The sequence below is a fragment of the Moschus berezovskii genome, chromosome 11 (genome assembly GCF_049115385.1).
Source record: "Moschus berezovskii isolate FMDL1 chromosome 11, NW_MosBer_1.0, whole genome shotgun sequence".
NCBI classification, from domain to species: domain Eukaryota; kingdom Metazoa; phylum Chordata; class Mammalia; order Artiodactyla; family Moschidae; genus Moschus; species Moschus berezovskii.
Genome location: NC_142470.1, coordinates 103212929 through 103224713, shown reverse-complemented (window position 1 = coordinate 103224713; position 11785 = coordinate 103212929). Strand labels below are relative to the sequence as shown.

At 41.8% G+C, this 11785-nt stretch overlaps 1 protein-coding gene across 1 annotated transcript; it reads left to right on the top strand.

The window, feature by feature from the left end:
• The first annotated feature begins 1203 nt into the window (after window positions 1-1203).
• NMS (neuromedin S) lies at window positions 1204-10998 on the top strand. The gene is made up of 9 exons (XM_055400186.2): window positions 1204-1339; window positions 3358-3413; window positions 3707-3745; window positions 5653-5676; window positions 5774-5827; window positions 7820-7894; window positions 9228-9263; window positions 9857-9898; window positions 10960-10998. Exons 1-9 carry the CDS (start codon window positions 1204-1206, stop codon window positions 10996-10998), a joined length of 501 nt encoding a protein of 166 aa, XP_055256161.2.
• Window positions 10999-11785: the final 787 nt, after the last annotated feature.

Here is an 11785-nt window from a genome sequence, read left to right as displayed (position 1 = left end):
AACCAAAGTGGTAAATACTGTAATAAATAGAAATCTATATTTCTTATTGGATAAAAAAGTAGGCAAAATATTATGGCTATAGTTTATAATTCCACTTTGTTATGAATTAGAAATTTTTTGACAAAATATCACATTTTAAGTCATAAATAAATAGTTCATGCTGAGCAATTTCCACCAAAACTTACTCTCCTAATCCTTAAAAGCAAAAATTAAAGATATGCATGGTGAAAAAAATCCTAAAGCTATTTTGCATCTGCCAGGTATGTTACACTTTTCGCAAGCTCACTGATTTCATTCTTTTTCTATCTCATATCCAATCTCAAGGAGGCTCTTTTTAGAAAAAAATAACACGTCGACTAAAATCCCATACTCTTAGTGACATGTACCTTGAGTCCAAATCCCTGGTTTGCATCCTTAATGGCTTGGTGATCTTGGCAAGTTCCTTAATCTCTCCCAGCTTCAATTTCTCCATTCATAAAATTAGGAAAGAAACACATTCCTAATGGATTTCCTGCAAGATTGCATAAAATAACCTATATGATGTCCTAAATGAAAGCTCAATAGATGAAGTAATTTTGCTATTATTATTTTTAAACACTGTCATAATTTCTTTAATACTGATTTAATTTGAAATACTTTACTTGCTCATAGAAATGAATCTGGAGAAACCTTAAGAAGTCTAATTTCCAACCATACTTAATTTTTGAAAAACCCTAATTGAACTTCTGAGTTACTTGTAAAGTTATATCCAGGACTACAAATTTTGTTCACAGATGCACCAAAGACTATTAAACATCCTTTGTTAATGGTGGAAAATAAACAGCTTCTTACAAAACAAGACTTCATCATTCAAGAGTTTATAGATTTATGTTCAGTGCTTTGATTTTTAAAATAGAGAAAAAGTCTTTTTTTTTTGAGTCAGAAATGTTTCTCAAACCACTATAGAATAGCAGTTATGACTCTCCACTTTTTATTTTTATTGCTGGTTTGAAAAGATGACTCTACAATGCCTACATACACCAGGAAGATATTATTCTACAAATAAGGGCCCAGCATGACATTTACGAGAAAGCCAGTCCTCCTGCGCAAAGCTGATTGGTGCTCAGCCCATGCGCTCCAGGGCATTGCAAATAAAGGTACCTTCTCCACCCGGCTGGTCAGATGCAGGGTGAAGGGTTGTCTGTGCCAGTGCAATTTCAGGAAATGCTCAGCTCCTGTTCCAGCAGAACACATCTGTGGCCAGCAAAGAGAATCTGGACTTTGAAGATGAAATGTCTTGCCCATTTCCCATCCATCTTGGCCATCTATTGCTTCTGCCTGCTACAAATTCCTTCCTCAGGTAAGGGGACCCCTTCCAGGAAACCCCAGCTGGTCTGAGCTCTAAGGAAGACTGGGACAGACCTTGATCCTTCAAGGCACTTCTGGAAGGAGTCTAGCTTGATCTCCTCACCCACCCTCTAGAAATGGCTTCCATCAGAGAGGAGGGACAAAGGTAGATGCCACGGCCTTTTACCTAAGAAGGTTACTTTCCCTTGGGGAGCTGCCTTAAAAAGCTCTTGCCCTGGGGCTGGCCCCAGGATGTACCACTGAAACCGTGAGGCATATGAGTTAGGGGGCAGCTCCAACGTGTTAATCATATGTGGTCTTAGAATTCTGAAGACATGAGAGCAGAGATGGTAATCCTGAGCTTACAGTCCTGAAGACTGAAGATTGAGGGACAGTTGGAGAGGGGCAGTGTAGAAGTGAACACAGGAAAAAGAAATCTTTTCATAGTCTTTTCTGGATTGGACAGGGGTGTTGGGAGGGATGATGGTGGGGAAGTGGGGTGGGGGCAGCGTCCCAAGAAGCTCCTGTCTTCCAAGGCTTGGGCGCTGTCCGTGGTGCTGACGGGACTCGGGCCGTCGCGCCAACAACTGAGAATCAGTGCATTTGTGTGGAACAAGGGTTAGGCATGGGGTTCGGAGTCAAAATTTCTTACCCAACTCCAGGTAACTAGCTATATGATACAGGAAGTAGTGGAAGCTCCTGTTGGAAACACAGTTGTTTCAAAATTTTAGGTTTTTTCATTAGAATTTTGGTTTAAGGAATAGAATATCTGTGAAAATATATTCGACCAGAAAATACATTCAAACAGCATATTTGTTTTTCCGTGTTCTGTGGTGTAATCACAAAGCCTGGGCATTGCAAGGAACCATGAAATTTATCTAGTTTAGCCTCTCAGAAGAGCAGGGATACCTCTATGTTTTCCCTATTTGACTACTTTCAGTGACACTCAGCTCACTACCAGACCAAGTCAGCCAGTATCTGCCTCCCCTGGTTTCCAAAAGCATCTTATTAATATTACAATGTCTTATTACCTTTTATTTATCTGCTTACATATTTATATCCACCTCCATCTTTTTATAATTTCATTTTCTGTTCCCTGAGGATGGGGTCCTCGTGATCTTTATCATTGTATTGTTAACACAGAAACTCTTAATGAATCCTTAGAGGATTGTTTTGAATTCCTTTGCATTTTTGAATACCTCCAGTCATCAGAAACTTTTTTACTTCAAGCTGCAATATGATCACGTGTACTTTCTAACCGTTAGCCTTAGTTCTGCCCTTTGGGGATATACAGAATAAAACTAATATTTCTTATGACAGTTCTCAAAATAGTTGAAGGCCATTAACACACACTTCATAATTTTTCTCCTGGTGAAAGAAACCTATGCTCAGTTCCATCAGCTCACCACATAGCCTATCATTTCAGGTAGGACTATTACCTTTCAAGGTTGGAACAGTATTATTTGCACACAGTATTATTTTCTTGGCTCATAGTGAGACTGCAGAGAGCAAAATATCACTGAATATTAAAAATAATACTACTCTTGAGCCAGACAGTCCCTGTTCCAGATTTTAAAAATCTGAATGGGGTGTCCCATATTTACCCCGTTTAATTTCATCTTGTTAGTTTTGATCTATCCTGCAGCTGATTCTTTCAGTTGCACTATTAACTGTTCTTTCAAGTGTTGCGTGCAAATGAGATGAAGACTTCATTCAGGTCAGATAAAAATTGACAGGCAGAAGGTTCAGGTACATGCTGGTTAAATACAAATTGAGCTATTACCTAGGTGTTTTCTCTCTTCTTTCCTGACTTGCTAACTCTTGGTAAATATGAAAAACCATGCAATTTTAAGTTAATTTTGGCACAAGCCTGAGATTTGCTAGTGGTAAGTAGAAGTGTGTTTTCTTTGCCAGTCCTTTTAACAACACCATATTAATAGAATCACTATATGTTTTTCATGGTAAAGATTGAAAAGTTGATGCTACTACCTCTTTTTTCCTAATGGAGGGTTTTATGATTTCTTACAATAGGATTTCCTCGACCTTTATCTGATGCTTCAGATGGCCTGGATATTGTGAAGTTTGAGGTACACCATTGTTCAGTAATGTGAGATTTTTATTTAGTCTTAACCTTGAAAATATCATGTGGACAATGTTCACTTAAAACTTTTCAGATCAGATTACTGGCTGCAGCAGAAATTCACTGTTGTCATTTTCATGGCTTCGTTTAAGTTATCTTGGGAGTTGTGTTGAAATTCATGGCCGCTGTGTGAGAAGACAATGCAAGGATCATAAAGGAAACAATTTTAGAATTTAATTTCAATTCTATTGATTAAGGAATTTGCACTTATCTTTGGTTCATTTTCCTCATTCTTTTTAGCGGATGGCATATTGGGCAAGTCTTTCTAGACAACCTAACGTAAAAATAATTGATGTATGTAAGATAATTCTTATATTTATAACAGTGTGCCTGTTCATGCTATAATCAATATCAATATCTGTAAATAAGCACTCTTTTGCAACCTACAGAATTCTGTGTGTATGCATTGTGTGTGTAAAAATATGGTTTTAGGAAATAGCAAGTGATCCTCCTAAACAGAAAGGACCATAAAATACTGGTAGTTCATCTGCATTCTTACAATTATCATAGTCACATATATATATCATATACAAAATCATATGCTGAGCTGTGCTTAGTCGCTCAGTCGTGTCCTACTTTTGACACCATGGACTCTAGCCCACCAGGCTCCTCTGTTCATGGGATTCTCTAGGCAAAAACACTGGAGTGGGTTGCCATGCCCTCCTCCAAGGGATCATTCCAACCCAGGGATCAAACCCAGGTCTCCCACAATGCAGGCAGATTTTTTTTACCATCTGAACCACCAGGGAAGCCCAAGAATACTGGAGTGGGTAGCCTATCCCTTCTCCCAGGGATCTTCCCAACCCAGGAACTGAACCAGGGTCTCCTGCACTGCAGGTGGATTCTTCACCAGCTGAGCCACCTGGGAAGCCCACATAATCACATATATACGTATAATCGCATACTATGTGAGGATACGGTACTGAGCCAAATGGACAGAGTTGCTTGCTTTCCTGGAACTTATATTCTAGTTGGGGAAACAGTCTATAAGATAGATAACTAAAATTTTAAAAAACATTTTTTCTCTAAAAAGAAAAGAATAAAGTAAGGATATGATCTTGAGAGTTGGCATTCATCACCTAGAAAATCATCTTAATTTTTTTTTGACTTGGAAAGTAATGGTATAAAGTTGATAAACATGGTGACAAAAATATTGTTTACCTGATAAGTGTCCAGAACATGTGTGCACGCACACACACACATACACCACACATACACAGCACACACACACTTCTTGAACAGATGCTCACAAAGAGACCAGGAGTTGTAAAAGTAATGAATACTTTCGGCTGATTTAGAAATGGTGATGGTAAGGAAGTAGAGAGTTAATGTCCATTGAGCCTCTGCTGTTCATAGTTCAGGTTCATTTGTGTGTGTGTCCATATGCATGTGTGTGCATGTACATGCATAACACAGAGAAAGAGAGAACTATGTAGTGGCTACTGAAGAAACTCTCCACGAAGTGTGAGCAAGCTCTACTCACAGCAACAAAAGCAAAGTGTTCCTGACAACTTTCATTTCCATCTTTATTGAAGTTTGAGCTGATTCAGCAATGTTTACAAATGAGATGAGATCAGTCAGTATTATAAATGAGATGAGACCAATAGCAACCCGATATTTGCAAGATCACTCACAGTACATCTTTGAGTAGGATATGCTGCCAGTACAGCTTTTCCTGGGCTGTCATTCATGCAGACAGAACGAAGTGATGCTCTAACAAGGATTTAGAAATTAAAAGCTGGGTTTTCTGAAAAACAGTGAAGATTCATGTAGAGATTTTAGGGGGGGAAATTTGGCTATATGAACCAACCCTTAAAAAACTGAATTCTAGCATATGTCCAGGAGCAAATTAAAAGTTGCAACCATTATTTTATCCCACCTCTTAGTCAGATGGCTATCTGGGGATTGCTTAGGGTATTGCTTCAGTGCATTATAGAGTATGTTTTCCCTGAAGATCGAGAGAGTAAAATAAGATTAAGTTTTAAAGTAATGTTATTGCTGGCAAATTTCCTTTTTGCAAGATTCCACATCAACTACAGCCTTATTAAGGAGGTAAAATGATTTCCTTTTAGACTGCCAATTTATTTCATAATATTCAGGAAAGTCAAGAAGGTACCTGCTGTAATTTCTACTGGAAACCTGCCCTAGTAAAATTCTATGTGACATCCTCACTATTCTCTTTTTAGGATAATCAGGACATATACAAAAGGGTGAGTACTACCAACCCAGTAACAAAGTATGCAATTACTACACTTTCAGCAAGTGACACTTAGAATTAAAATCAATCTTTTTTCCCCTCTTATTTAGTTTTTATTTCACTACTCCAGAACTCAGGAGCCAACGCATCCGGTTAAAACAGGGGTCAGTATTTTATCATAATCATCTTTCTGTAAAAGTCACTTTCCTCCGCTTGCCTTTGTCCCTTCGCATTTAATATAGGTAGATAGGGACATCCCTGGTGGCCTTGGGGTTAAGACTTCGCCTATCAATGTAGGGGGTGCAGGTTCAATCCCTGGTCAGGGAACTATGATCCCACATGGCTCGGGGCCAAAAAATCCAAAACACAACACAGAAGCAATATTGAAACAAATTCAATAAAGACTTTAAAAAATGGTTCACATAAAAAAAATCTTTAATATATGCAGATAAATAGAAAAACAGGGGACTTATAGACACTCTTGGTGGTTTTTTCCGAGGACTACAAGGATCATCTCTCTCCCTCTCTGGGGAAGGGGCCAGGGAGGTTGACAGATCTGAAAAGCTAGAGAACACATTACAGAAAAGGAAAAATTAGTGGAAATCGCTTTTTATTATGCACTTAAACAGAGGTACAAGAAGAGCCTGGTAAAGACTGAACTCTATTTACTTTGCTCATTATTACCTTCTGTTTTTAAATTTTGGAAAACTACTTTGTTAAGTGTAAAGTGCCATATTCCCAACAGTAATCCATGGGTGTCTTTTGTCACTGTCACAGTGTAATATGTGCTGTGGGAATTAAAAGCGTCACCTCTAATTTTCTTATTATAAATTTAAGTTATCCTCAGGGAGAGATTGTTGAATTCCTACAGGTTATGATTTGGAGAATATTGGGAAGATCATAGAATAGAATTTTCACTAGAATTTCAATCCAGTCACAGTGATTGAAATTATACTATTAGAAAGTTGCTTATTTATTTAATCAAGACTTTCCAAGTCTTCAGGAAGATCCTTAAAAACAAGCACACAAACAAACATACAAATACTAAGGAAAATGTTTTTTTTCCTTAGAGGCAAAGACTCGAGAGTAGTATAGATTTAGTCATGGGGATCAGGTAAGGAGGGGGATATCGTCAAGACAGGCCATGGGAGCTGCAAGTGGAGCAATGTCAGTAATGGAAAGGGGCTTCCCTGGCAGTGGTTAAGTCTTTCCAGTGGTTAACACTTTGCCTTCCAATGCAGGAGGTGCAAGTTCAATCCCTGGTTGGGGAGCTAAGATCCTACATGCCTCACAGTCAAAAAACCAAAACATAAAACAGGAGCAATATTGTAACATATTCAATAAGGACTTTAAAAATGGTTCACATTAAAAAAATCTTTAAAAAAAATAAAAATGGGAGGGAAAAGATAAATCCCATGCCTATGATGCAAGTTAACTTTTGTTGTTTTTGTTCAGTCACTAAGTCATGTCTGACTCTTCTCTTTTACGACCCCATGGACTGTTGCTCACTAGGCTCCTCTGTCCATGGGATTTCCCAGCCAAGAATGCTGGAATTGGTTACCATTTCCTTCTTCAGGGGATCTTCCCAACCCAGGGGTCAAACCCATGTCTCCTGCATTGGCAGGTGGATTCTTTACCACTATGCCACCAGGGAAACAAAAATTAAGTTTTACTCTGAGCCAAAATACTTGGGGAGAATTCACAGGACTAGATAAGGTAGGGTGTGTATGTCTGAGTGTGTGCTGGGCAGTCACAAATGAGACATTCAGGGAAATAAGATGCATTGGGTGGTGGTGGTGAATGGCACCTTTTAGCCTTGTCCCTTAGAGGAGCAGAGCACACCTGGAGAGCCAGAGAGCATCTTCACAGAGATGCTCCTGTGAGATGAAATACTCCACACTCTGATAAAATGCTTGGGGTTAATGCAGATACAAGTCTGATTTCGTCTAAGGGAATATTTTTAAGTGATGTGTTGGAATGAAATGTGTGAGCCAGGCAAGCGATTCTTTATTGATATCATAAAACTTCAGGCTTAGACTTGGAAACGGATTTTACTCTGAAAATTAAACCCATTTGTAAGCGGGTGAGCAGACAGGATTGCGCATAGCCCTGAGCTCCGTCTTGGCACTATCTGACCCTCACCGTCTCTTTGCCAGCTTCCTCCCGTGCACCCTCTAATGCGTCTGGCAGCCATGCTCGCTGATCGAAGGATGAAGACATTTTGGCGGCGCGTATGTACTTTTTCCTTCCACCATACTGTTAATGCCGCTAAAAGTTCACTTCACCGTGGCGAATGCCTTCTGTCGCCTTGGGTGGTGCTCGCTGGCATTTTCTGTTTATACAAGCTTCACACGGTGGCTGCAGGGCTGGGGTGGGGGAGGGGCTGTAGCCCAACTTCGCGACCATCCTCTCCTCATCTGTGCTCTTCATCCTTTTCCATTTTAGTTTTTGTGCCTTTTTTTACACTTTCCCTGCCCCTTCTTATTCTTCCTCATGACATAGACACCTGCCTTGGTCATACACACTGCTTCCCATTGTCCCACCTGCCCTGGTCATATACACTGCTTCCCATTGTCCCACCTGCTCCTTTATTCTCATCTCAGAGCTTTGTTTCTTTTGTTTTTTTAATATTTTTATTTATTTAATTTGGCTGTTTTGGGTCTTAGATGCCACATCAGAGCTTTGTTTCTTAAAAAAAATCTCTGATACTAACACAATGTTGTAAATCAGCTATGTACTAATATGAATATAAATTAAATTTTAAAAATGAATCATTTTGATTAAAATTTTTTTAAGTTTAGCTATGACTGGTTTCAATAATGGGCTTCCTAGGTATTTCCCCTGGAGAATCCCATGGACAGAGGAACCTGGTGGGCTATGGTCCATAGGGTCTCAAAGAGTCAGACACGACTGAAGCGACTTAGTATTGCACTGCAGTTTCAGTAATAGCTGAACCTGTTGAAAAGGTCCATCAAGGTTTTGTTGCATGGGAGCAAAACAAAGAAACACAATTTTTGGACAATGTGAGTCCAAATAAGATGACCAACTCATTGCAGTTGGCCCAGGACATTCCTAGGTTTAGCTCTGAAAATGCCAAGACCCTAGAAAATTGCTCACTTCCTGAGAAGCCAGTTGGTCACCCTTAGCACAGACCATCACAGTCTATCTGCTCAGATGCTGACAGCAGGCTTCCAGCTTGAGTCAGCCTCTACTAACGGGCCAGATTTACTGGCAAAGATGGGCTGAAAAAACTGAAATGGTTTATCCTTGAAAAATATGCCTAAGCCAGGAGTCAATTTCAAGTGGAGGCTGTTGGGAAGAACAAGCAGGTTTTACATTGTCCTAGACCTTAAGGCAACTCAATCAAGAAAACATCCTCACCTTACAGAATAAGAAATTGTAATTGTCTCCAAGGTTAGCTGTCTCCTTGAATGACTTTTTTGCATCTGACTTCTGGTTATCTTAGAACGGAACCAGGGAGGGGCCAGGTCACAGCACCACTGCAAGCCAGGGAGCAGGGGGTGAGTTTCCTATTAAATGAACCCGGTCCTCATTCCTTTACAGGATTCCAGGGCCACTGCAGCGGATTTTACCAAAAAGGTAGGTAAACCTTACGGCGAACGCCACCGCCAAAAAGAAAGATCTGCATCTCCTAGAATTGGGGGAATGCTTGCAGGCTCTTTGGACCACTTCTGCAAAGAACTGGCCTCACACTATGCTCTGGAATTCTCTGAGGCTAAGCATCTAATTGGGGTTTCCCTGGGCTTGTCCTGGAGCAGAAAGGAACCAAGGAGCCATGCCCCTGGATGGTACTATTTCATGTCAGTTCTTACAGATGAGTCACGTGGGGCCATCTGCTCCTGGAGATTTGTGTTCTGGCTCAGGGGCCCACAGGCCAGTTGTGCAAACCTGGGGAGGGATCCTGCAGGTGTCAGGAACCCCATGTGTTAATACCTGTGCTTCTTCAAGTTGACCGTGAACCATAAGAACCTGGGACCTCGTTAACATTCAAATGGCTGGGTCCCAACCCCAGAGAATCAGTGGGCACCTGAGGTTTTGCATTTCTAACAAGTTCCCGGGTGTTGTTGATGTTTTGTGTCTGGGGACCACACTTTGAAAACTACTGCCATAGACATCTTTGAAAGACCTTGGCACAGCCTGATCGGGTAACAGTTTGTGTTTTTATCTTGCAGGATTACACTGCCACCTTGGGAAGGCCATTTTTCCTTTTCAGGGTAAAACATGTTTCTTATTTTCTTTTTTTCACCCTGATTCTGTTCTACCTCCGCAATTATGGAGTTATTACTGAATGAGCCCGACCAGGGCCCCGTGGGGAACTGGTGAATCACTGTGGGAACTTTCTAACCGTTAGGGCGTGAGTCATCACTTGGAAAGGAAAAGGTCCAGCAGGACACAGGCTGAGCACACGAGGGCTCTGGGAGGAGGTGGGAGGTGGGAGCTCTGTTGATGGACAGATGTGGGGACCATTTTCCCTAGCATGAAGGTCCAGAAAACTTGGCCCTCTCTTGGGAATAGGAGTCTAGTGGTCTTTCTCCTGATGGGACTTGAAGCCTCTTGCAAAAGTCTCATACGGTCTTTTAGTTATTGATCTACCATACACTAGCTGTTTCACCCCTTAGATCTTCAATGTTTGCATCAGAAAAACGTGTGAGTCAGACTAAGCCTATGCTCCTCCGTCTTCATTCTGTGGTCACTGGTGCTTAGCTGCTCTGCAAGGATCAAATTCGGTCAAAAACACTGCACCTGACACGCCACAGTTTACAGAGCACACTTCCATGTCCGCAGGAAACAAGCTCTTCATTGTGGCTCAGTCATACATTTCCAAGCTTACTTAACCACAGAAATGCTTCCCAGCTCCACGATACCCAAGTACACCTTTTAAACCTGCATGCCCTATTGGTGGTTGTTCTCTGGAAAGTACTTGCAGAAACAGTTGGTCTGGGTCTCCATGGTGTCTTTAGGATGAGAAATCTTGTGATGGATGGTTTGGGGTTGGTCCTGCCATATAAACAGAGGCTAAGGGATGGAGTGGTGGGGTGCACTGTGGGGAGCACAGTGTCAGGGCTGTAGGAGCAGCAGGGGTCCTAGGGCACTGTCCAGAGGACCCACAGACCCACTCCCAAGCTGAGCCCCCAAGGAATCTGCTAACATCCCAGTTAGGACAACAGAAACTTAGGGTAGTAGAGAAAGGACCTGGAACCAAGAATCAGATTCCAGGCAGTTTGGTCTCAGCATTATAAGTGGCTCCATTTTGTTTTGTTTGTTTGTTTTTCAGCCGAGGAATGGAAGAAACCTTGACCTTGACACCTGGTAGGATTGTCCACGGTCAGCCTCTCTGCAGCTCTTCTCCAAACAAATGCTTTATGTCAGACATGGGGGAGTGAGAGGCAGCCAGAGGGGTGATAGTTCCAAAAAGTGGAGACCATGTGGCACCCCTGAGGACCTGTGCTCCCTCCCTTTCATGCTTTCAACATCACAGAGACCCCACTGCAGCCTGGCATTGTCCCAAATAAGGCAGTCTTTGCAGATGCGCTGTCTCCAGCTGCCGCTGTGAGGAGACAGAAGCTTTTGTGATTTCTCTCTGGGACCTTGTGATGAGGCAAATCCACGTACCTGGCATGCTTGGTGGGAAGTTTTCTATCGTGGGAGCATTTCCGACTACAGCCAGGCCAGACTATTCCCTCCACTCAATTATGCTCAGAGCCCCTGAGGTGAAATCTCAGATTTCTCGCCTTCTTGCCTGTGATGGTGTTGGGGGAGTCTGCATGAGGTCAACTCTGGACCTTCTCTGTCTCTTACAATGATGTGGTTCCAGGAGGAACATGAGGCTGCTGTCCTTCAGGGGCACCCCACCCTCCCACCTGAAACACAACCTGGACCAGCCAGCAGTGACTGAGGCCCTGGCAAGCCAAAGTGTCTGAGAGCTCTGTCCAGATGCTGGGGAGCACGCTACCCCAGCCATACAGGGGAAGCTGGTCCCTGAGGCCATCCCCCTCACACTGACCTAATGGCCTGATCAGTTACAGCAATAACACATCTCTTGAGTCCTAATTACGGGCATTTACGTCATGTCAAGATAGGCATTTTAAAATATGTTATGT

Excerpts from the sequence above, each read along its gene's own strand:
- NMS (XM_055400186.2), top strand. The coding sequence starts at position 1,204 with ATGCTCAGCTCCTGTTCCAGCAGAACACATCTGTGGCCAGCAAAGAGA. Across the intron at positions 3,746-5,652 it reads GTCTTTCTAGACAACCTAAC|GATAATCAGGACATATACAA; the intron begins GTAAAAATAATT and ends TTCTCTTTTTAG. Across the intron at positions 7,895-9,227 it reads TGAAGACATTTTGGCGGCGC|GATTCCAGGGCCACTGCAGC; the intron begins GTATGTACTTTT and ends ATTCCTTTACAG.